This window comes from Salmo salar, chromosome ssa01 (assembly GCF_905237065.1).
Source record: "Salmo salar chromosome ssa01, Ssal_v3.1, whole genome shotgun sequence".
Classification (NCBI taxonomy): Eukaryota; Metazoa; Chordata; class Actinopteri; order Salmoniformes; family Salmonidae; genus Salmo; species Salmo salar.
In genome coordinates this window covers 150,350,915-150,377,333 of record NC_059442.1, presented here as the reverse complement: position 1 = coordinate 150,377,333, position 26,419 = coordinate 150,350,915, and the positions used below count along the sequence as shown (strand labels likewise).

General features: G+C 44.6%; 2 protein-coding genes across 4 annotated transcripts in view; one reads left to right on the top strand and one right to left on the bottom strand.

The window, feature by feature from the left end:
• The window catches only part of LOC106567996 (transcription factor 7-like 1-B), a 32,840-nt gene extending 15,074 nt beyond the window's left edge, over positions 1 to 17,766 (top strand). For 2 of the 3 annotated variants that reach the window (XM_014137975.2, XM_014137966.2), the window contains exons 5-13: positions 13,745 to 13,828; positions 14,473 to 14,590; positions 14,733 to 14,826; positions 14,964 to 15,050; positions 15,528 to 15,644; positions 15,726 to 15,891; positions 16,028 to 16,135; positions 16,222 to 16,309; positions 16,441 to 17,766. In XM_014137975.2, the coding sequence (XP_013993450.1) occupies positions 13,745 to 13,828; positions 14,473 to 14,590; positions 14,733 to 14,826; positions 14,964 to 15,050; positions 15,528 to 15,644; positions 15,726 to 15,891; positions 16,028 to 16,135; positions 16,222 to 16,309; positions 16,441 to 17,021 (1,443 nt within the window). In that variant the 3' untranslated portion in view covers positions 17,022 to 17,766. The remainder of the gene's footprint in view (positions 1 to 13,744; positions 13,829 to 14,472; positions 14,591 to 14,732; positions 14,827 to 14,963; positions 15,051 to 15,527; positions 15,645 to 15,725; positions 15,892 to 16,027; positions 16,136 to 16,221; positions 16,310 to 16,440) is intronic. The other variant, XM_045692163.1, reaches the window with a different exon arrangement.
• A 1,922-nt stretch (positions 17,767 to 19,688) lies between these two features.
• Positions 19,689 to 24,294, bottom strand: LOC106568012 (caspase-3). The gene is given in 4 exon segments (XM_045692162.1): positions 19,689 to 20,784; positions 20,786 to 21,145; positions 21,243 to 21,406; positions 22,747 to 24,294. Coding segments are annotated over 4 exon segments (846 nt in total). The 5' UTR covers positions 22,985 to 24,294; the 3' UTR covers positions 19,689 to 20,700.
• Between the last annotated feature and the right edge of the window lie 2,125 nt (positions 24,295 to 26,419).

Genomic DNA, 26,419 nt, shown 5'->3' with positions numbered 1-26,419 from the left:
TGTTTGCAAGAAATTTGTGGAGTGGTTGAAAAACAAGTCTTTGACTCCAACCTAAGTGTATGTAAACTTCCGACTTCAACTGTGTATACTGTATTCTATTCTAATGTATCTTAGTCTATGCCGCTCCGACATTACTCGTCCAAATATTTATTTATTCTTAATTACTTTGGGTTTGAGTGTATTGTTGTGAAGTTGTTAGATATTACTTGTTGTATATTACTGTACTGTTGGAGCAAGAAACGCAAGCATTTCGCTACACCCGCAATAACATCGGCTAAACACGTGTGTGACCAATAACATTTTATTTGATTGAGCTGAACCATAGCACACCATCTATCCTCACCGAAATATGGACCAAAAACTCTAGGGCTGAAATCAGATTCAGTCACAAAAGGAGATATCTCCTCTCCAGGACTGGAAGTTAAAGATGCGCACTCAAACTTTTATATGATTTCAGCCAGTAATTTTGAAAATGATGCACATGAGCCAAAATGGGTTCCATTTAATTTTTAAGTACTACATCTGTTTCCTATGATGTTAGTCCTGCAATGATTATTATTTATAATAACATATCATACTGACAATTTTTTTTTATAGTGTACAAAATGTTGCAAATTTGTTTTGCTTAAGATCCCGGGCTGCATCTTTGTCTAGCTCTCCAGGACCAGGGAAACCCCGAAAAGCTGTTTCCCACGGATACTGTAACCCCAGGGAGAGTTGTTCAGGAACCCTTTCCCGTTTTAACACGCACCCTTTTTCCCTTATTTTTTCTTCCCCTTTTTCTCCCCAATTTTGTGGTATCCAATTGGTAGTTAGTCTTGTCCCATCGCTGCAACTCCCGTACGGACTCGGGAGAGGCGAAGGTCGAGAGCCGTGCGTCCTCCTAAACACAACCCCGCCATGCCACACTGCTTCTTGACACAATGCCCACTTAACCCGGAAGCCAGCTGCACCAATGTGTCGGCATGCATTGTGCCCGGCCCGCCACAGGAGTCGCTAGAGCGCGATGGGACAAGAACATCCCTGCTGGCCAAACCCTCCCCTAACCTGGACGACGCTGGGCCAATGGGTGTAAGACGCCCTATGGGCCTTCCGGGTGCGGCCAGCTGCGACAGAGCCTGGACTCGAACCAGGATCTCTAGTGGCACAGCTAGCACTGCGGTGCAGTACCTTAGACCACTGCGCCACTCGGGAGGCACACACACACACTTTTGAGTTTAAGGCTTCCACGTGCTTTGGTTCGGCAGGCACCGAACAAGTATGTGGACACCTGCTCGTCGAACATCTCATTCCAAAATAATGGGCATTAATATGCAGTTGGTCCCCCTTTGCTGCTATAACAGTGTCCACTCTTCTGGGAAGGGTTCCCACTAGATGTTGGAACATTGCTGCGGGGACTTGCTTCCATTCAGCCACGAGAGCATTAGTGATTCATCACTCCAGTGAATGTGTTTCCACTGCTCCAGAGTCCAATGGCGGTGTGCTTTACACCACTCCAGCTGACGCTTGGCACTGAGCATGGTCTTATTAGACTTGTGTGCGGCTGCTCGGCCACGGAAACACATTTCATGAAGCTCCTTACAAACAGTTATTGTGCTGATGTTGCTTCCAGAGGCAGTTTGAAACTTGGCAGTCAGTGCTGCAACCAAGGACAGATGATTATTATTTTTTTAAACCCTTTTTTCTCCCCAATTTCGTGGTATCCAATTGGTAGTAGTTAGTCTTGTCTCATTGCTGCAACTCCAGTACGGACTCGGGAGAGGCGAAGGTCGAGAGCCATGCGTCCTCCGAAACACAACCCAACTTAGCCGCACTGCTTCTTGACACAATGCACATCCAACCCGGAAGCCAGCCGCACCAATGTGTCGGAGGAAACACCGTACACCTGGCGACCTGGTCAGCGTGCACTGCGCCCAGCCCGCCACAGGAGTCGCTAGTGCGCGATGAGACAAGGATATCCCTGCCGGCCAAATCCTCCCTAACCCAGACGACGCAGGGCCAATTGTGCGTCGCCCCATGGACATCCCGGTCGCGTCCGGCTGCGACAGAGCTTGGGCTCGAACCCAGAATCTCTGGTGGCACAGCTAGCACTGCGATGCAGTGCCTTAGACCACTGCGCCACCCGGGAGGCGACAGACGATTTTTACGCGCTTTGTCACTCGGTTGTCCCTTCCTATGAGCTTGTGTGGTCTACCACTCAGCCGTTATTGCTCTTAGACGTTTCCACTTCACAATAACAGCACTTACAGTTGACCGGGGCAGCTCTAGCAGGGCAGACATTTGGAATAAAAAAAGCGGCAGTAGTACTGTTTGTCCGTCTTGAGACACCGTGGCCAGTATACACTTCCTCAAAATAGTTACTTAAACGACGAACTCGGAATCTGTCATTAATTGTGATGTTCTTGCTGAGGAGATCTTAGTCACTCAATGTTAGATTTAACTTGGGTGTTTGGTGTTGTGAAGTGAAGAAATGTGCATGAAAACTAGTCATGTCTTGTTGAATGATGACAAACACTTAATTGAGGAGTCCCTACTGTTGACCAATCACCAACGAAGGGGCGTAGACTTTGGCTTGCCTCGAGGGAAAAATTATTGCCGGAGGCCAAAACATCACAAAATGTCGTCATAATATATGCATAAACTGTTTCGAATGGGAAACTTGCAGAAGCCTTTAGCGTTAGATAGGAGATATGAAGAATGCGCCGAAGAACATGGCTGACGTTTTACATTCTCTCAACCAATTGTGCAATTTGGTTATTTTTTTTTGCGGTTTGTGTAACTTATTTTTTTACTTATTGTGTAGATAATTTTGCTGCTGCCGTCTCTTATGAACGAAGATAACTTCTGGACATCAGAAAAGTGATTACTCACCGCGGACTGGAAGAAACGTTTTCCTTTAACGAGTCCGACGAGAAGTATATCCTGCTTTCACTGGAACAGGCCCAGATCCACGCCTTCTGCGTGAAGAAAAGATGCCGGAAAAATGCAGATCGGGGATCCTTCTGAGAATCCGGAGGCGAGCGAGTAAACTCCCACTGCCATCCATTCTTCTTGCTAACGTACAATCATTGGAAAATAAAATTGATGACCTACGATTTAAGATTATCCTACCAACGGGACATAAAAAATTGTAACATCTTATGTTTCACCGAGACGTGGCTGAACGAAGAAATGGACAATATAGAGCTGGCCGGATTTTCATGCACCGGCAGAACAGAGACCCTACCTCTGGTAAGACAAGGGGTGGGGGTGTGTGTGTGTGTCCTTTTCGTCAATAACAGCTGGTGCGCAATGTGTAATATTATTAAAGAAGTCTCGAGGTATTGCTCGCCTGAGATAGTGTGGTTGACAGCTTATCATAAGGTACTCTATCTACCAAGAGAGTTCTCGTCTGTATTTTTCGTAGCCGTCTATTTACCACCACAAAGCGACTTGAATGCAGGCAAACTTTAAATCCGTTTTACCAAATGTTTACCAGCATGTCACGTGCAAACATGAAGAAAAAATCCTAGACCACCTTTACTCCACCAACAGATGCATACAAAGCTCTCCCCCGTCCTCCATTTGGCAAATCTGAGCACAATTCTATCCTCCTAATTCCTGCTTACAAGCAAAACCTAAAGCCGGAAGTACCAGTGACTCGCTCAATACGGAAGTGGTCAGATGATGTGGATGCTTCGCTACAGGACTGTTTTGCTAGCACAGACTGGAATATGCTCCCGGGATTCATCCAATGGCATTGAGGAATACACAACCTCAGTCATCGACTTCATCAATAAGTGCATCGATGACGTCGTCCCCACAGTGACTGTACGTACATATCCCAACCAGAAGCCAAGGAATACAGGCACCATCCGCATCGAGCTAAAGGCTACAGCTAAACAAGGACATTTCTAAGTGACCCCAAACTTTTGAACGGTAGTGTGTGTATATATATATATGTGTGTGTGTGTGTATGTATGTATGTGTGTGTGTGTGTGTGTGTGTATATATATATATATATATATATATATATATATATATATATATATATATATATATATATATATATATATATATATATATATATATATATATATATATATATATATGCTGAACAAAAATAAACATTCAACAATGTAATTGTAATAATCCCAGTCAAAACTGTTCGCTGCTCTGGCACCCCAATGGTGGAACAAGCTCCCTCACGACGCCAGGACAGCGGAGTCAATCACCACCTTCCGGAGACACCTGAAACCCCACCTCTTTAAGGAATACCTAGGATAGGATAAAGTAATCCTTCTACCCCCCCCCTTAAAAGATTTAGATGCACTATTGTAAAGTGGTTGTTCCACTGGATATCATAAGGTGAATGCACCATTTTGTAAGTCGCTCTGGATAAGAGCGTCTGCTAAATGACTTAAATGTAAATGTAATGTAAATGTAATTTTTTTTACAGTCCATTAGGCCTTAATCTATGGATTTAACACGACTGGGAATACAGATATGCATCCGTTGATCACAGGTACCGTTTAAAAAATATGGAACTCACAGTATATCTGCGCATTGAAATTGCTATTGATAAAATACAATTGTATTCGTTGTCCGTAGGTTATGCCTGCCCATACCATTACCCCACCACCACCATGGGGAACTCTGTTCACAACGTTGGAATCAGCAAACCGCTCGCCCACACGATGCCATACACGTGAGGCCGGTTAGATGTACTGCCAAAATCTCTAAAATTACATTGAGGCGACTTATGGTAGAGAAATGAACATTACATTCTCTGGCAACAGCACAGGTGGACATTCCTGCCTTCATGTCAATTGCACGCTCCCTCAAAACATGAGACATCTGTGGCGTTGTGTGACAAAACGACACATTTTACTGTGGCCTTTTGTCCCAAGCACAAGGTGCACCTGTGTAATAATGTTCATGCTATTTAATCAGCTTCTTGATATGCCAGGTGGATGGATTATTATAACAAGGACGTAAACAAATTTGTGCACTAAATTTGAGAGAAATACGATGTACCGTTGGAACATTCTAGGGATCTTTTATTTCAGCTCCTGAAACATGGGATCAGCACTTTACATGTTGCGTTTTATATTTTTTTCAGTGTACATCACTATTCAAATAACATGTTTTTTGTTGTTGGATATCCGGATATTCGATGTGGCTTTTTAAACACGTATTTAACCTGAGCAGTGCTGCGAGAAGGAGAGGCTGATACTCTATTGCTGCAGCTTCCATCTGTGAGTTCAGATGGGAGCAAGCAGACGGAGGGAGAGCGAAACAACTCGGCTACAGCCAAAACGACCTAACTTGTAGCAGCCACAATGTTATTTATCATCCCATATAACAGTGCCTGTCTTGACTGTAAGAAGCTTGCTAGCTCACTAATTAGCTAAGCTAGCCAGTTATAGCTAGCTAGGCTTTGAGGCTGCGCTTTCTCCCCAACCCCATTCAGATAAAACAGCAGCCTGCTTTTTGGTTGCTCGTTGTAGCCTACTCCTTCTCATTTTGTTAACTTTAAATTCCGTAATTTTATTCCATCTTGAATTGCATTAGTCAACTCCCACTCCACTTCCTACACATTAAGCCTGTCGCTTTGATTGGCCAACATAAACAAGGCAACATGAAACACGCCATCGGTCTTTTTATGGGGCACCCATCATAAAAACTGAATTCTAAAGTTTGTTTGATTTAAATTAATCATTTGAAATGTCATTGTATATCCTTGTATGCAAATATGACATGGATAATTTAATTTAGAAAAAAAGCTTTGTTACAATAGGCATATCTTTTATTTTATTTTGCTAAAATGAATACACAATACACAATATTCAAATAACCATGCACATCCCTACTGCAGACTAAGAGCAACTGACCTCAATGTCCCATGTGAGTGCACGATTCTGATATAATATAAAAAAGTCTGTGTGTGTTATGTTAAGTGTGAGGCCCTATTGCCTGTGTTGACTCCATATTGTCTCACTGGTCTTAAAATACCAGGAGACAAGGCTATCATCACCACCAACCTGTACACATACAAGAGAGGGAGAGGGGTATGTTAGAACAGTCACTAATCTCTCCATCCATTCCTTTCTGAAATGCACTAATGCCCAGGGGTGACTGAGAACCGATTTGTGTGTGTTGAAAGATTGCTGAGTGAGCAACCTGAGCCACACTTCTGCCTCCATCTCCAACACTCATATCAAATCAAACTTTATTTGCCACATGCGCCGAATACATCCAGTGTAGACTTTACCGTAAAATGCTTACTTACAAGCCTTTAACCAACAGTGCAGTTCAAGAAGAAGAAAATATTAACCAAGTAGGCTAAAATAAAAAAGTAACACAATAATAATAACAATAGAGGCTATATACAGGGGGCACCGGTACCGAGTCAGTGTGCAGGGGTACAGGCTAGTTGAGGTAATCTGTACATGTAGGTGTAACAGTTTAGCTTCCTTCCCTCTCCTCGCCCCAACCTGGGCTTGAACCAGGGACCCTCTGCACACATCAACAACTGGCACCCACTAAGCATCGTTACCCATCGCGCCACAAAAGCCACAGCCCTTGCAGAGCAAGGAGAACAACTACTTCAGGTCTCAGAGCGAGTGACATCACCCAATTGAAACACTATTAGCGCGCACCACCGCTAACTAACTAGCCATTTCACATTGGTTACATAGGTGGGGATGAAGTGACTACGCGTAGGTAACAAACAAACAGTGAGTAGCAGCAGTGTACAAGAGGGGGGGTAAATGTAAATTGTCCAGTGGTGATTTTTATGAATTGCTCTCTTATGAATTGCCTTTTGGTCCGAGACTTGGCACTCCGGTACCGCATGCCGTGCGGTAGTAGAGAAAACAGTCTATAACTTAGGTGACTGGATTCTTTGACAATTTTATGGGCTTTCCTCTGACACCGCCTATTATAAAGGTCCTGGATGGCAGGAAGCTTGGCCCCAGTGATGTACTGGGCCATTCGCACTACCTTCTGTAGGGCCTTACGGTCAGATGCCGAGCAGTTGCCATACCAGGCGGTGATGCAACCGGTCAGGATGCTCTCGATGGTGCAGGTGTAGAACCTTTTGAGGATCAAGGGGCACATGCCAAATCTTTTCAGTCTGCTGAGGAGGTGAAGGTTTTGTCGTGCCCTCTTCAAGACTGTCTTGAAGTGTTTGGACCATGATAGTTCGTTGGTGATGTGGACACCAAGGAACTTGACACTCTCGACCCGTTCCACTACAGCTCCGTCGATGTTAATGGGGGCCTGTTCGGCCCGTCTTTTCCTGTCTTGCTGACATTGAGGGAGAGGTTGTTGTCCTGGCACCACACTGCCAGTTCTCTGAACTCTCATCGTTGTCGGTGATCAGGCCTAACACTGTTGTGTCGTCAGCAAACTTAATGATGGTGTTGGAGTCGTGCTTGGCCTCGCAGTCGTGGGTGAACAGGGAATACAGGAGGGAACTAAGTACACACCCCTGAGGAGCCACAGTGTTAAGGATCAGCGTGGCAGATGTGGTGTTGCCTACTCTTACCACCTGGGGGCGGCCCGTCAGGAAGACCAGGATCCAGTTGCAGAGGGAGGTGTTTAGTCCCAGGGTCCTTATCTTAGTGATGAGCTTTGAGGACACTATGGTGTTGAACGCTGAGCTGTAGTCGATGTGAGAATGCTGTTCATAGGTGTTCCCTTTGTCCAGGTGAGAAAGGGCGGTGTGTAGTGCGATTGAGATTGCGTCATCTATGGATCTGTTGGGGCGGTATGCGAATTGGAGTGGGTCTAGGGCGGGGGTCGGCAACCCGCGGCTCTAGAGCCGCATGCGGCTCTTTAGCGCCGCCCTAGTGGCTCCCTGGAGCTTTTTCAAAAATATGAAAATGGAAAAAGATGGTGTGAATATATTTTTTGTTTTAATATAATTTATTATCCAATGCTGTAAAAATGTGTATAATAAATATTTAATTTCAACATTTCTGTCAACGAAGATTTACGTCATAGCCTGCGACACACGTTTCTTTCAGCTCGGCGTAGTGCCAGACAGGTGGCTGTTGCAAACAAACCGGCAGGTGTGTCATGGGCCATGGATCCCAAAGGGAAAAAGAGAAAGATAGCTGAGGAGAACAGAAGATTCCACAGTTCTTGGACCGAATCATTTGCTTTCATTGCCAATGCGGAAGGATTGCCTGCATGTTTGCTTTGTAATGAGAAGTTGTCAAATAACAAAAAGAGTAACGTGGAAAGACATTTCCATTCTTCCTGGCAATTATAGGAACATGAAGAAATATGCATTTGGAGTATTATCCATCTTTGGATCAACATACCTGTGCGAGCAGATATTCTCAAACATGAACTACATAAAATCCAAATACCGCACCCGCCTCACAGATGAGAGCTTGCGGTCCTGCGTGAAGATTAAAGTTACATCTTACATGCCCGACGTTGAGAAGCTGTCCAGTGATGTCCGAAAACAGAAGTCACATTAAACGGGTAAGAACACAATCCTGTCATAGGCACATATTTAGTAACAAAGTGGCTGTTTTTATGAAGTGATTTCTGATTTTGCTCAGGTCCGAGGATGGTTGCATTGTATTGTGTGTGTCAAAAGAGAAGAGGGTGCTGCTGCATTTTACCCTTGCACATTTGCAGAAAACTAAAGAGAATAGGATAATGCACAGAAATTGGACTTAAACTGTATTATTTTAATTTTATATACTTTACCTTTTCAAAAGGCTGCTGTTTTATTACACTCTGTCTGTTGCCCAGATAAGGTGAAAAAGAGAAGAGGATTGTATGGTATTATTGAGGATTGAAAAGGACTGCATTTTATTTCCATGGGGAGGTCTGAAATTACAGGAGGCCTATTATGCACGTTGCACATTTTGTTGTTTTTTCGAATCCTAAAATAAAAAAATCTGATTTCTGTATTGTATTTCTATAATTTCATCAATGCAACAAAACATAATACATTAATATTATAATGGAAGTTAAACTTAAAGCACCATCGTACAGCAGAGTAGTCACGTGGTGCGTCATTCTCTCCAGGATGCGCTGCAGGTAAAATAAAGGTTTAATCATGAATGCTCATTATGTATTTGTAGCCTACTTATCATTTTGATAGTAGGCTAATATAGTTAATATAGACACTTACAGCATGTGTTGCCTTCATTATAAGGCTTATATAAGGCTTTTAATTTTTTCGGCTCCAGACAGATTTGTTTTTAGTTTTTTTGGTCCAATATGGCTCTTTCAACATTTTGGGTTGCCGACCCCTGGTCTAGGGTGTCGGGGAGGATGCTGTTGATGTGAGCCATGACCAGCCTTTTAAAGCACTTCATGGCTACCGACGGGAGTGCCACAGGGCGGTAATCATTAAGGCAGGTTACTTTCGCTTCCTTGGGCACAGGGACTATGGTGGTCTGCTTGAAACATGTAGGTATTACAGACTCGGTCAGGGAGAGGTTGGAAATGTCAGTGCAGACACTTGACAGTTGGTCCGCGCATGCTCTGAGTACACGTTCTGGTAATCCGTCTGGCCAAGTTGCTTTGTGAATGTTGACCTGTTTAATAAAGGTTTGTTCACATCGGCTACCGAGAGCGTTATCACACAGTTGTCCAGAACAGCTGGTGCTCTCGTGCATGCTTCAGTGTTCCTTGCCTCGAAGCGAGCATAAAGGCATTTAGCTCGTCTGGTAGGCTCGCGTCACTGGGCAGCTCGCGTCTGGGGTTCCCTTTAAATTCAGTAATAGTTTAAGCCCTGCCACATCTGACGAGCATCAGAGCCGGTGTAGTAGGATTCAATCTTAATCCTGTATTGATGCTTTGCTTGTTTGATGGTTTGTCTGAGGGCATAGCGGTATTTCTTATAAACTGCCGCTCCTTGAAAGCGGCAGCTCTAGCCTTTAGCTTGATGCAGATGTTGCCTGTATTCCTTGGCTTCTGGTTGGGATATGTACGTACAGTCACTGTGGGGACAACGTCATCGATGCACTTATTGATGAAGCCGATGACTGAGGTTGTGTATTCCTCAATGCCATTGGATGAATCCCGGGAACATATTCCAGTCTGTGCTAGCAAAACAGTCCTGTAGCGAAGCATCCACATCATCTGACCACTTCCGTATTGAGCGAGTCACTGGTACTTCCGGCTTTAGGTTTTGCTTGTAAGCAGGAATCAGGAGGATAGAATTGTGCTCAGATTTGCCAAATGGAGGACGGGGGAGAGCTTTGTATGCATCTCTGTTGGTGGAGTAAAGGTGGTCTAATTGCAAAGAAACTGAAGATCTTGTACCACGCTGCGTACTACTCCCTTCACAAAACAGTGCAAACTGGCTCTAACCAGAATAGAAAAAGAGTGGGAGGCCCCGGTGCACAACTGAGCAACAGGACAAGTACATTTGTGTCTAGTTTGAGAAACGGACGCCTCACAAGTCCTCAACTGCCAGGTTCATTAAATAGTACCCATAAAACACCAGTCTCAACGTCAACCGTGAAGAGGTGACTCCGGGATGCTGGCCTTCTTGGCAGAGTTGCAAAGAAAAAGCCATATCTCAGACTGGCCAATAAAATATTTAGATATGCAAAAAAGAACAGACACTGGACAGAGGAACTCTGCCTACAAGGCCAGCATCCCGGAGTCGCCTCTTCACTGTTGACGTTGAGACTGGTGTTTTGCGGGTACTATTTAATGAAGCTGCCAGTTGAGGACTTGTGAGGCGTCCGTTTCTCAAACTAGACACTCTAATGTACTTGTCCTCTTGCTCAGTTGTGCACCGGGGTCTCCCGCTCCTCCTCCTATTCTGGTTAGAGACAGTTTGCGCTGTTCTGTGAAGGGAGTAGTACACAGCGTTGTACGAGATCTTCAGTTTCTTGGCAATTTCTCGCCAGGAATAGCCTTCATTTCTCAGAACAAGAATAGACTGACGAGTTTCAGAAGAAAGTTATTTTGTTTCTGGCCATTTTGAGCCTGTAATCAAACCCACAAATGCTGATGCTCCAGATACTCAACTAGTCTAAAGAAGGTCAGTTTTATTGCTGCTTTAATCAGAACAACAGTTTTCAGCTGTGCTAACATAATTGCAAAAAGGTTTTCTAATGATCAATTAGCCGTTTAAAATTATTCACTTGGTTTAGCTAACAACGTGCCATTGGAACACAGAAGTGATGGTTGCTGATAATGGGTCTCTGTAGATATTCCATTAAAATTCTGCTGTTTCCAGCTACAATAGTCATTTACAACATTAACAATGTCTACACTGTATTTCTGATCAATTTGATGTTATTTTAATGGACAAAAATATGCTTTTCTTTCAAAAACAAGAACATTTCTTAGTGACCTCAAACTTTTGAACGGTAGTGTATATTTTTTTACCTACCTAGTTTGCAGAGAGAAACTGACGTGGACTTAAATTCCTTTGTTTCTCTCACCGAACTACAAAAATTATTCTGTTGTATTCTGCAATCAAATGTTTTTGAAACATACAAAGAAAGCTAAATGATGCTACCTACTGCTGTTTACAGCTTTTTATTTATGGTGAATAGTGTTTACAAAACTGCTTATGAAACCTATTATGCTAAATTAAGGAGGGTTGGGGGGTGTTGGTGTGTGTGGTTTGTGTCTTGGTGTTTTATAAGAAGCTGTATGTTTAGCCTCCAGCCGTGCAGTGACTTCATGATAGAGCAGCTAACTCCTTATTGTTCAGGGATAAAGAATGAGAGAAAGGGAGAGTGTGTGTGTGTAGGCTTCATCAGTATGGTATTTCTAACAGCTGGTTTCAGTTAGAGCTCACAGCCAGAACTTCCTGGGGCCTTGGGATGTGTTTGTGTGTGGGTGAGAGAGAGAGGTAACAATCGAGAGTATGGAGGAAGAGCTGCTCAGCCTCTCTCACACACTTTCTCTCCTTGTGCAGTGAACACACACTCCCTGCACAGGCAAACACCTATGTTCTTGTGGTCCTCATTATTTTAGTTTTATTTGATCTGCTACACAATGGGACCCTTATTCATGATCTGTGTGCTACATTAGTTTTTTCCTCAGCTGTAGTCAGCGACTCAATGTAGCATGTTGGTCTGCTGTGAACAAAACTGGGACCCATTTTGTGATGGCGAATTCATCAGTGACCCCTCATAAATACAACACAAGGAGTTCTACTATGACTTTGGAAGTGCATGGCTGGACAAACCAAGTTTCGGGCCCTGGGAAGGAACAATTTAAAGGCCCATCTCTTGGAAATGGAGAGAACGTGAAGCAAATGTTCTGCAATTCTACACATTTTATCATGGGGCAGAGAGAGAACTTTAAATTACAGTACATTTATGCCTGTAACTTTTGGATACCAATATACTAGTGAGCATCCCAGGCCCAGGTGGCCAAGGGTTACACAAACTGTAGATTAATAATATTGTATTACACTCTCAACTTATTCCACGGAGCCCTTGGCCAAAATTAGTTTGATCTGTTAGTAATATTAACTTAAAAAATAATCTACTCCCTGCAGTACCTCCGCAGACCCCTGTCCACTTTGAGAACCCCTGCATTATACCCGTCACACACATTCTCTCTCCCCCTCTATGGCACATCTTACTACTCCTCTCTCAACCTCTAGGTCACTTTCCACCTCAAGATTCTTGTCCCTACACAGATACTAGACCTCTCTACTCCTGCATATTGCCATGTCCATTTTTAGCCCCCTCTCTTATCCCTTCCTTCCTGTCTCACTTCCTTTGAGTGGAGACTGACCCCTGAGCTGTTGTGGTTTACGTCAGTGTTTCCCTTATATGCATTTAGCAGTGGTGCACTGCCGCTGCTAAATCGTGGCCGGGTTTTCGGGAAGGTAAAACATTTTCAGTGTAAGCTTAAACGTCCAAAACCAGATATAAAGTATGTAGAAAAGATTGAGAGCAATACATAATTTTTTTTTTTTTTTAAATCGATCATATTTCAGAACTAACTATCACCAAAATAAAAACTTCAGTCTGGGAGAATCTGAAATTCCCAAAATGTCACAGCATGGGCCCCACATTGATTTGTTTCAGTAACTCCGATAGCATAAGAGCAAGGCATAAGCCATGACCATTGCAGGAGATTAGCTTTGAAACTGCAATTTGTCTCTTAGCCCCCATGACAAATGTATAAAATTGCAGGAAACAAGCTTCAAAAGTATAAAATATTCTATCTTCCTCATGGCAAAATGTGTATAATTGCAGGAAATTGGCTTTAAAATAAAGGTGAAATTTAAAAAAAAAACATTGTATTTTAGTCCATGGCCAAGAGGGCCTTTAAAACTGCAGCATTGCCCATGCCCACTACCACGTCCCCCCCTTCCACCCCGCTAACTTTGCCACGGCTGCAGAAAGAAATCCTAAGGGAAACACTATGTTTAAGCGCTGGTTGTGTCCACTGCTTTTCTAAAAGCAAGCGTTCCCACACATAAACCCTAATGTAGAGAGACGTGCAGCTGGGGCCTGACTGATGCACTCACCAGATAGAGGGGGTGTGTGTGTCTGTCTGCATACATTAATCTGACCCAGACCCATGTGGAGAGTCATCGGAATTCACTCTCTCAACCTCTCACACTGTAACACACACACACCTATTGCACACACATCCTCCCTCGTACGTCCCTCCACAGACACCCCTCTTCATACCCGTTTCACGAAATGTCATATTTGTCCATGAAATCTTTTTTAATATGTAGTGCATGCAAACAATTAATCAAAGTCGTATGTTTTAAATCACTCTCGCTCGCTCTCTCTAGTATCTGCAGATGAAGTGGCCCATTCTGGATGTTCCTGGAACCTCTGCTTTAAAAGACCCTCGCTCTCCCTCCCCTGCTCACATGGTGAGTGTGTGCACTACAGTCTAGTGACTGTGCAGTAACATCACTTGCCCTGACACATAACATGCTACGTACAGTTGTCCTTTTACAAGTAAGCTTCTAGCTACATACTTTACTGAAGTACTTTGTTTTTCTTACAAAACTTACCCTGGTTAGTTACCCTGCTCTGCTACTATCAGCCATTTAGCATGTCTCCCGGAGTATCCACACATGGCACTCGGGTGACCTGAATTGTGTCCTCCCACACCCTCTCCAGGCTCACACACACACACACACACTCTGACCTCCCTCAAACCTGCTGCAGACAGACAGACGCTGGAATGTTAAAGCTGAATGGTGTTAATCCGTCCAGAGACAATGAGGACTTTAGCACCTCCGGGTGGTGTGTGTAGCGATGGCTGTGTGTGTTCTGATACAGAGACCAGGACCGTGAGTGTGTGTATGTAACGGAGTGCATGTTAGGTATCTGAGGATATCCCTGAAGACCTGTTTGAGGACTGACCCCCTGTCACTGATACAGCCAGTCAGCCCAGAAACAACCCAAGGCCCTAGGGCCAAGGCTCATGTCGATTTGAAAGCATTGTATAGCTGTTCCAAATCTAATCCCTTCCTCTTCCCTCTCTATCTCCCTCTCTTTCTCTCTCTAGTCCAATAAGGTACCAGTGGTGCAGCATAGTCACCTGTCCCCCTTCTCCCCACTCCTGTCCTACAGTCCAGACCCCTTCCCCCCACGGACACCCCCTCCTCACCTCTCAGCTGACACGGGTATGAAAGTTCTTCTCCTCTCTCATGCCTCTTTCTGCTTTTGTCTGGAATACTCAGTATTAATGTTAAATCCTAGGTGATTCACATTTTTCGTTTGATATCTGTCAGATGACACATTTATATGTTGCGCTCCCCTCTCCAGGTCTTCCCCCCACCCCCCACCCAGCAGAGCTCTCTCCTTACTACCCTCTCTCTCCTGGAGGCATGGAACACATGACACACCCCCTGAGCTGGCTGTGAGTCACACACGCGCCCATTCAAACTCTCATGATAAATACAATAATGGTTTAGTTTATTTTGCCAACAATTTTTAGCACAACATATGCTATTACAAAAGTGACACTGTTTCCCCTCCCTCGCTTTCTGTCTCCAGGCAGGGCCAGTCCATGTACGGTATTCCAGTGGGGGGGTTTAGACCATCCTACCCTGCAGCTCTCGCCTTGAACTCTTCCATGTCCAGGTACAGCTCACCTAATCATTCACACACATCCACGTATCACTCCTCTGGGTACAGCTCACCCAATCACTCATACACATCCACGTATCACTCCTCTGGGTACAGCTCACCTAATCACTCATACACATCCACGCATCACTCCTCTGGGTACAGCTCACCTAATCACTCATACACATCCACGCATCACTCCTCTGGGTACAGCTCACCTAATCACTCATACACATCCACGCATCACTCCTCTGGGTACAGCTCACCTAATCACTCATACACATCCATGCATCACTCCTCTGGGTACAGCTCACCGAATCACTCATACACATCCATGTATCACTCCTCTGGGTACAGCTCACCGAATCACTCATACACATCCATGTATCACTCCTCTGGAGACTACATACTGTGAAGACTGGACTTCTGTAAAGAATGCAAACATGTCATTTAATTGTTATTTATGTTTGTGGTATGGTGTGTGTTTGACAGCTTTGTGTCCAGTCGTTTCTCACCCCACATGGTCCCGCCTCCCCAGACGTCAGTCCCCCACCCTGCCATTGTTTCCACGGCGATCAAACAGGAACCGAGAGACAGCAACCAGCACGGGTACGCACACACACAGCTCTTTAAACCACACACCTTTCTTACACCCCTTTTGCTGACTCCGTAACTCTGTGGTGTGTGTAGGAGGTGTGCTGTGTCTATGGGGGACAGAGAGAAGGAGGAGAAGAAGCCTCATGTGAAGAAGCCTCTGAATGCCTTTATGCTGTACATGAAGGAGCAGAGACCCAAGGTGGTGGCTGAGTGCACCCTGAAGGAGAGCGCTGCCATCAACCAGATTCTGGGACGCAGGGTGAGTGTCAGTGTGTGTATGTGTGCTCACACACGGTCATTGTTTGTACGATGTGTGCGTTCATAGTGAACGTTGTTGTCAATGACCTATGCTCCAGAAGGGAGTGTGTGTGTTAACCCTGTGTGTCTGTCTACAGTGGCACACTCTGTCTCGTGAGGAGCAGTCTAAGTACTATGATATGGCCCGCAAGGAGAGACAGCTACACTCCCAACTCTACCCTGGATGGTCAGCTAGAGACAACTACGTAAGTACTATAGGAATTATTTAGTAGTGATTTGATTGGTTGCTGTGTGGTGGTGGAGGACATGATGTGATTGGTTGTGTGTGCAGGGGAAGAGGAAGAAAAGGAAGAGAGATGGCAGGCCAGAGACTGCTCCAGAGGGACAGATGACACATCTCCAGTCAGCTGCTTCAGAGGGTAAGAACCACCTAATACATTCAAGATCAGAGCAATATGAAGACGTGAGAAGTGACCTAGTCTGTTTTACTTAATGATATAACTGGAAAGTAACAGTAAGACTGATCAGTGTGTTTTTATTTTGTCTCTAGAGCACTTCTCCGCGCAGCTCAAAAAGTCGTGTGTGTCGTATGGAACTCAGGAGAGACCCAGTGTGTCTCACACACACCTGACACACACACACCTGTCCCAGGCTAGTCCCGCCTCCTCTCTGGACTCTCCAGCCACGCCCACCACTGCTCTGGCCTCCCCTGCCGCTCCCGCACCCACACACACCGAACACACACACTCACACTCCGAGCACACACATCCTGAGCAGGTCCAGCCCCTCTCCCTCACCACCAAACCCCCTCGTCTGCAGTCACACAGGGACACACACGGTCAGGCTTACACCCACATCCAGTCTCACACACATCCACATTTATTAACTCACACACACCTCCCCCCGCCCCCTACCCCCAATACCTCTTCATCTTCATCCCCCTCCTCTCATCCCCCATTTTCTCTCCACATGAACTCATCCAGCAAACAGACTCCACCACTTCTGTCTCGACCAATCCCCTTTGCCTCTGGCTTAGCTCCTCCCACCTCTATCCACGAATCAACAATGAGCTCCCATCATGCCATGCTCCAGTCCCAGCCACTCTCCCTCGTCACTAGAAATAATAATTAAAACCCAAAGACGCTAACCACAGATCTATGATCAGATTCCTCTAAGGCCAGCCGTAACCTTAAGCATTACACTACCCCTAACCACAGATACCTCTAAACCCTGTCTAATCATGGGTGGGATGAAAGAATATCTGACCCCTTGTCAGTGTGTAGGACAGTCCACTCTACTCTGTGGGCAGGGGTGAACAACTCCTTGAGGGCTACATGATGCTCCAGCCTAGCAACACACACAATTTAAATAGTGTTTGAATAGAGGTTTAAATGAAGATCATTATTCATTGATTAGCGGAATCATGTTAGTGTTGGGCTGGGGAAAAAGCCTGCAACACCCCCTGTTGCCTTAGGATTAGGGCCAATTTCTTCCTACTTTTTTTATTGCTTTTTTTGTCTGTAAATAAACTTTTTTAACCTTTTATAGATATTAGACCTGGTTTTATATTAGTATGAAAAGGAAACAATTATTGGTCAATATTTGACCACACCTCTTAACTTGTGTTCATGTAACTACATTCTTTTGTCAAATGGTATTGCAACATCTTACCTTTTTTTGTATTCATTTGTCCAATTTGCTACTTGTATAAAATACAAAAAAGTAAAGGTTAATTTTTTAAAGAAAAATAGATCAAAGTACGTTTCAGTCTTTGTTGTAGTAATGTGTGTAGATCTGTTTTCCCTCCCTCCCCTATTCTTTTATAACCCCCCGTATGACTGAGTCTTGATAATAAACATCTACTTATTTCTGAAAAGTGTCTGTTTCTGTGTTGTCTTTGCCTTTGGTAGCATAGTCTTTCAAATAAACACACTGCATCTTCAATGGATCTCATCATCGAAGGTAGGTGTTTCCTATGAACCTCAATGTTTGACCAGCACAAATAAAATGTGCGTGCTTAGTCCCCTCCTGTTCACCCATGACTGAGTGGCCAAGCATGACTTGGCACATCAAGTCACCAAGTTTGCTGGCGATAACGGTGGTAGGCCTGATCACCGACAATGATGAGACACCCTATAGGGAGGAGATCAGAGACCTGGCAGTGTGGTGCCCAGACAACAATCTCTCCCTCAACGTGAGCAAGACATAGGAGATGATCGTGGACTACAGCAAAAGGAGGGCCGAACATGTCCTCATTAACATTGACGGGGCTGTAGTGGAGCAGGTAGAGTTTCAAGTTCCTTGGAGTACACATCACCAACAAACAATCATGGTCCAAACACACCAAGACAGTCGTGAAGAGGGCACGACCGCGCCTTTTCCCCCTCAGGAGACTGAAAAGATTTGACATGGGTCCCCAGATCCTTAAGTTCTACAGCTGTACCATCGAGAGCATCCTGACCGGTTGCATCACTGCCTGGAATGGAATCTGACCGTAAGGCGCTACAGAGGGTACTGCGTTCAGCCCAGTACATCACTGGGGCCAAGCTTCCTGACATCCAGGACCTATATACTAGGCGTTGTCAGAGGAAGGCCCAAAACATTGTCAAAGGCTCCAGTCACCCAAGTAATGCTGTTCTCTCTGCTACCGCATGGCAAGCGGTACCGGAGCGCCAAGTCTATGTCCCAAAAGGGTCCTTAACAGCTTCTACCACCAAGCCATAAGACGGCTGAACAATTAATCAAATGGCCACCCTGACTATTTACATTGACACCTCCACCCCCTTTGTTTTTACACTGCTGCTACTCACTGTTTATTTTATATGCATAGTCACTTTACCCCTACCTAAATGTACAAATTACCTCAACTAACCTGTACCCCCGCACATTGACTCGGTACCGGTACCCCCCTGTATATAGCCTCGTTATTGTTATTTTTTTATTGTTATATATTTATATATATTTTTTTTTACTTTATTTAGTAAATATTTTCTTAACCAACAATGCAGTTCAAGAAATTAAGGGCTTGTAAGGTCTACACCATTTGTTTTTGGCGCATGTGACAAGTAACATTTGATTTGATTTTGATATCTGTTCAAGAACAAGTTTCCTCAACTCAACCTTTATTACTACAATAAAGTGCACAGTCACTGATCTAATCGTCTTACAATCGGAGCAAGGCTGAATTTGGGTATTTGGAACGCAGAAGTCGTGTGTGTGTGTCTGTACCAGCCCTGGGTAATCTCTGAGCAGGTATTCTAGAGGTTAAGAGCCAGTAACTGAATGGTTGCTGGTTCGAATACCCGACCAGGTATAAAATATGTTGATGTGCCCTTGAGCAAGGCACTTAACCCTAATTGCTCCTGTAAGTCCTGGATAAGAGCGTCGGCTCAATGGGTAAAATGTAAATGCATAGGTGTATGGTATCAGTTGCTCTACTAAATTTAATCAGCTGGTTGAAGGAACTCCCAGGTTAATGATTAAACATGTAACTCTTATGTTCATGACCTCAGAGTTCCTCAGCAGAGAGTCCGTCTTACTGTAAATGAGTCTTGAGAGTGAAAAGTGATAGTGCTGAGAAGTACATTTGTATCAGTAATGGATCAGATGTTGTGTGTGGAAGGCGTTTATGAGGTGGTTTATCAGTGTGCTTTGTTTGTGGTAGGTAATTATGTGCCAGAGTGTATCAGGTGACAGGCGTTCATGTTATGTGTTCTTCTTTCCCTGTCTTGTCTGTCTGGGGAAAGGCCTATAGTCCTTCTCACAGCTCAGTATGTGGGTTCAAAGAGTAAAGACGCATTCCAGCAATCTTTTTACTTTTCCTGTTGGAAAAACAATATCCCACGTATACAGTAATATACACACACTTAAGGGTAAAGAATAACACGTTTTTAGCAACAACAAAAAATTACACAAGTTCAAACTTCTTGGAGTCAGCCATTCAAGGAGTTGGTCTGATGGACTCCCCCATGCTTGCGGGAACAATAGTTGAGAAATAGAGAACCCCACTTGTGCCATGTCATGAGGATACCTGGGCCACTTATTGAGATGTTCCTTTTGTTAAGTAAATGAGGTGAAAAGGAGACTGTAGCGTGACTTTAATCTTTTAGTCTACCTGGACTGGTGTTCCTCCTACAGCAGAGGTACTCAAATCTGAGCCTGCTGGTGCACTGGTCTGGCGTAAAGCTGTGTCTTCTTCAACTTACTCTCCATCTCACTGTATCAGTCAGAATGCTACAACTTAGGAATACAGTCATGTATTGTCTCAGTTAAAATACTGAAAACACCTTGAACATTATATTTATCAAAGCAATGAATGAAAACAATATATTGTCACACGCAAGTCGTTTTTAACATACTCAACATTGAGCATGTGTGTTCAACTTACATTTAGTGGTTTCAAATAAAAGCATAGAAGCAGAAGCTTAGGCATAGATTGCCATTTTGATTAAAGAAATAGACTCAAATAACATAGTATACCGTTCATTATCTAGAATATTTTAAGATGCATCAGTTGTCTGTAAAGGAAGACGCCATAATCATCTACTCTGTGGTGAAACTATCAACACCTCCAGATCTGATCCTTTATCCGCATATCTGATCTTCACAATGTCCTGTTTCTATTATGCACACGAACATGCACACAAGTAACAGAGTGGAAATTCTGTCCCAACCTTGGCACAAACTCACAACCCTCTGGCTAACAACACATCGAAAGTCATCCGTACTAATGTAGCTGACAGAGCAAGTCTACCCTGTCAATCTGTGAGCGACAAGTGTCTTTAGATCTCACAAAGGCTTCGGGTTTAGCTTATAGATGGTTTGCGAGGTCTGTTGTACTCTGGGTTGACCAATGTCGTTGCAGAAAGCCCATTGGCCCCGCCCTCCTTCCCGGGCTCGGCGAATGGGAACACCTCTCTGGTCAGTCGCGATACGAAGCAAGGCATTTCCTTCTTCCCCCCCAGCAGACGACCTTTGGCCTGGAAGCCAAAGGCTACACGGTGGGAGAGGCGTGTCAGGAGGCGTGTCAGCTCCAAGGCTCTGCCCCCTTCCTCCTCCAATAGGATGCAGAGTGTCTGGAGGAAGACAGCCCCCAGAGGGTGCATGAAGGCCCCGTAACCTGGCGTGGTGGCGTACATCACCGCTGTATCCATGGGGATGGACAGGTACTGAGACAGAGTGTCCTCAGTGACATCACTTCCTGCTGAATCCGTCTCCACTGTCACCCCATCATCCAGCTCACCCCCACGACACGCCTAGGGAGAGAGGGAGAGATGATTACTAATGATGATTGTTATATCACTGACTGATTTTTTTGTTGTGGATGTGGTGATTGATGATAATGGTACTGACCTGGATAAAGAACAGTTTGGTCTTTCCCTCCATGTGTGAGTTGTTGAAGCAGGAGAAGATGTGGGACAGTCTAACCGGTCTTCCATCCGCCCCGAACACACAGCCCTCCTCCCCGTGAGACGACAGCACTGCCAGGAAACACTCCTTCACTGGCCGCTCACTCTCTGCAATCAATCAATGCATCAATCAATTAATGAAATTGCATTAATTTATAAATGTTTTGTCAGAAAGTGCTTTACTGGCCTAGACCCAGTAAGAGCTAATAGCAGCACAGTGGCAAGGAAACAGTCCCTAAAAGGAAGAAACCTTTAGAAGAACCAGACTATGGGTCGGCCCATCCCTCCCTGACTGTACTGGTTAGAAGAAAAAACATTAATAGAACATTATCTCCCCTGTTGGGTCATGTGATGATTGTGGTATGTGATTCCTCAGAACAGTTTGCTTTAGTGAAAGATTAGCTTATCCATCTGTCATCATGTCTGCAGGGCAGAGCACGGTGTGTGCATATGTCCGCAGGTATTTGCACAGTAGTTATTAAACAGGTGTGTATAGGACTGTGGCATCCTTTATTACTAGGACATTCTGTCTCGTGAGTGTGTGTGTTTGTGTGTGTCATCATTTCATTCTGTCTGCACGCCATACATACAGTATTTCAAATCTCCTATGATTTCTACTGTAAGTAACTGTAAATAACAATGAATGGCAAAGAATCTTTCCTCTGCCTCCCCCCTGAAGGGGACGAGACAGGTTAAAGAAGGATTTTTAAGCCTTGAGACAATTGAGACATGGATTGTGTGTGTGCCATTCAGAGGGTGAATGGGCAAGACAAGAGATACAATCTGTTAGGAAGGTGTCCTTAATGTTTTGTTTTGTACACTCTGTTTATGTGCGTGTATACACTGAGTGTACCAAACATTAAGAACACCTTCCTAATATTGAGGTGTACTCCCCCTTTTGCCCTCAGAAGAGCATCAATTTGTCGGGGAATGGACTCCACAGGGATGCTGGCCCATGTAGACTCCAATTCTTCCCACAGTTTTGTCAAGGTGGGGTAAAGCACCTACTACCATACCCTGTTCAAAAGCACGTAAATCTTTTGTCTTGCCCATTCACCGTCTGAATGGTACATATATACAATCCATGTTTCAGGGCTTAAAATTCCTTCCTAACCTGTCTCCCGTTCATCTACAATGATTTAAGTTGATTTAACTAGGGACATCAATAAGGGATCATAGCTTTCACCTGGATTCACCTGGTCAGTCTATGTCATGGAAAGAGCAGGTGTCCTTAATGTTTTGTACACTCAGTGTAGGTTTTCAATTGTTTTGTATTCAGGGCTGCAGTGGACTCTGTGACCGTCCCCTAATTGCTAACATTATGTAAGAACTCTGATACGTTTGATAAAATGGATAAAACCAGGATATAAAGTATTTATTATTGTTTTAGAGCTGATGTAGAGCAGGGGTGTGTGCGTTTAAGGTATGTGTGTGTCTGTGTGTGTTACCTGTCTTGAAGAGTGTGTACATCTCATGAGAGGTGAGGTCAGTGTGTATGTCCACTCTGTATCCCAGTCTGGTCAGGGTACGGTGGAGTCTTTTGGCATCTTTCTCTGCCCCCGGCCTCCTGCACAGTGGTACACCGTGGTCAAAGTTCGACATTGTGACCAGGACAGCGCGGTTACACTCCTCATCGCCAGCCTTTGTCCGTCTCCACAGCGGCATTTCCAAAAATATAGAGACCATTGGCCCAGTTGGTCGCTGCAGTCTGGTTCCTCTCAAGGTTTCTACCAATCCCTTTGGAGTATCTACCTATCCCTTGCTTCTGTCGTCTCTGCTTGCTCTCTGGGGGTTTAGGTCGGATTCACTGTCTCAGACAAATGTACTAGTATATTGTGCACAAAGTCCAATGTGATAGAAAGAGTGTAGATCAGAGTGCCGAATGGAGTGACTTCTCTCTTGGGGTAAGGTTCAACAGGTAAAAGCCACCTGAATACACCACCAGCAGGTAACACCCACCTGAATACACCACCAGCAGGTAACACCCACCTGAATACACCACCAGCAGGTAACACCCACCTGAATACACCACCAGCAGGTAACACCCACCTGAATACACCACCAGCAGGTAACACCCACCTGAATACACCACCAGCAGGTAACACCCACCTGAATACACCACCAGCAGGTAAATATCCACCTGAATACACCACCAGCAGGTACATATCCACCTGAATACACCACCAGCAGGTAAATATCCACCTGAATACACCACCAGCAGGTAAAAGCCACCTGAATACACCACCAGCAGGTAAATATCCACCTGAATACACCACCAGCAGGTAAATATCCACCTGAATACACCACCAGCAGGTAAATATCCACCTGAATACACCACCAGCAGGTAAATATCCACCTGAATACACCACCAGCAGGTAAATATCCACCTGAATACACCACCAGCAGGTAAAAGCCACCTGAATACACCACCAGCAGGTAAATATCCACCTGAATACACCACCAGCAGGTAAATATCCACCTGAATACACCACCAGCAGGTAAAAGCCACCTGAATACACCACCAGCAGGTAAATATCCACCTGAATACACCACCAGCAGGTAAATATCCACCTGAATACACCACCAGCAGGTAAATATCCACCTGAATACACCACCAGCAGGTAAAAGCCACCTGAATACACCACCAGCAGGTAAATATCCACCTGAATACACCACCAGCAGGTAAAAGCCACCTGAATACACCACCAGCAGGTAAATATCCACCTGAATACACCACCAGCAGGTAAAAGCCACCTGAATACACCACCAGCAGGTAAAAGCCACCTGAATACACCACCAGCAGGTAAATATCCACCTGAATACACCACCAGCAGGTAAAAGCCACCTGAATACACCACCAGCAGGTAAAAGCCACCTGAATACACCACCAGCAGGTAAATATCCACCTAAGCTGTGTCTCAGCTTCTTCAGAATGTCAGTGTAAGGTCTGTCTGTTTATGAGTCAGGTTCAGGTGTGTATGTATTTATCCTGCAGCTGAGCACTGTTCCAACTTGCAGACAAATGGGCTACCGCCAATAGCCCTGCCCTTTACACTAACACACCTGGAAGGCCAGAAGCGGAATGTCAGTATCACATCCTGTTGCGTCACAGTATTACCTAACTCTGTTCTTCCCTCATTTCCTCCTCCATTCATCTACTATGTTCTTTTCTGTCTGCTGGGAAAGCCATCTCAGTGAAACCCGTTTTAGCTCATCTCTGGACTTATTTCACAACCTATACTATAGCAATGAATAACCAGCTCAAGTGGTTCTGAGTAATCACATTACTCAGGGATTGCCAATTTCAGAAAATGTAACCAGCTATATTCACCTACATAACCAGAAAGAACAGACTACTGGAATGTTTTGCTTTTTAGTTGTTGTTAGGGATGGTCGTGAGTACACGAGTAATCAATTCAAGGTTTGTATTTGATTAATAATAATCAAATGCAAGCACTTGAAATGTTCATTGAACAAAAATGTAAGCACAACATGTAAAGTGTTGTGCTTACATTTTGTTTCATGAGCTGAAATAAAATATCCCAGAAAGCTTATTTATCTCAAATCTTGTGCACACATTTTTTTACATCCCTATTAGTGAGCATTTCTCATTTGCCAAGATAATCCATCCACCTGACAGGTGTGGCATATCAATAAGCTGATTAAACAGCATGATCATTACACAGGTGCACCTTATGCTGGTGACAATAAAAGGTCACTCTAAAATGTGCAGTCTTGTCACACAACACAATGCCAAGTTTTGAGGGAGTGTGCAATTGGCATGCTGACTGCAGGCATGTCCACCAGCACTGTTGCAAGATAATTGAATCTTAATGTCTCTAAAATAATCCACATCCAACATCCTTTTAGAGAATTTGGCACTACGGCCAAACGGCCTCACAACTGCAGACCACATATAACCATGCCAGCCCAGGACCTCCACATCCGGCTTCTTCACCTGCGGGATTGTCTGAGACTGTGGGTTTGCACAAGCGAAGAATTTCTGCACAAACTGTCAGAAACTGTTACAGGGAAAATCATCTGCGTGCTCGTTGTCCTCACCATGTTCTTGACCTGACTGCAGTTTGCGTCGTAACTGACTTCAGCGGGCAAATGCTCACCTTAAATGGCCACTGGCACTCTGGAGAATTGTGCTCTTCGCAGATGAATCCTGGTTTCAACTGTACCGGGTAGATGGCAGACAGCGTGTATGGAGTTGTGTGGGCGAGCGGTTTGCTGATGTCAACGTTGTGAACAGAGTATCCCATGGTGGCGGCGGAGTTATGGTATGAGCAGGCATAAGCTATGGACAACGAACAGAATTGTATTTTATCGATGGTAATTTGAATGCACAGAGATACCGTGATGCACATTGTCGTGCCATTGTCGTGTAATTTGAATGCACAGAGATCTTGAGGCACATTGTCGTGCCATTCATCCACAGCCATCACCTCATGTTTCAGCATGATAATGCACGGCCTCATGTTGCAAGGATCTGCACACAATTCCTGGAAGCTGAAAATCTCCCAGTTCTTCCATGTCCTGCATACTCACCAGACATGCCACCCATTAAGCATGTTTGTGGTGCTCTGGATCTGGATCTACGTTTTCCAGTTCCCGCCAATATCCAGCAACTTCACACAGCCATTGAAGAAGGGTGGGACAACATTCCACAGGCCACAATCAACAGCCTGATCAACTCTATGCATAGGAGATGTGTCATGCTGCATGAGCAAATGGTGGTCACACGAGATACTGACTGGTTTTCTGATTCACACCCCTACTTTAAAAAAGGTATCTCCATCAAATGTATTTATAAAGCCCTTCTTAGATCAGCTGATGTCACAAAGTGCTGTACAGAAACCCAGCCTAAAACCCCAAACAGCAAGCAATGCAGGTGTAGAAGCACGGTGGCTAGGAAAAACTCCCTAGAAGGGCCAGAACCTAGGAAGAAACCTATGAGGGGTGGCCAGTCCTCTTCTGGCTGTGCCGGGTGGAGATTATAACAGACCATGGCCAAAAGGTTCAAATGTTCAGAGATGACCAGCAGGGTCAGATAATAATAATCACAGTGTTTGTAGAGGGTGCAACAGGTCAATACCTGTCAGTTGGCTTTCATAG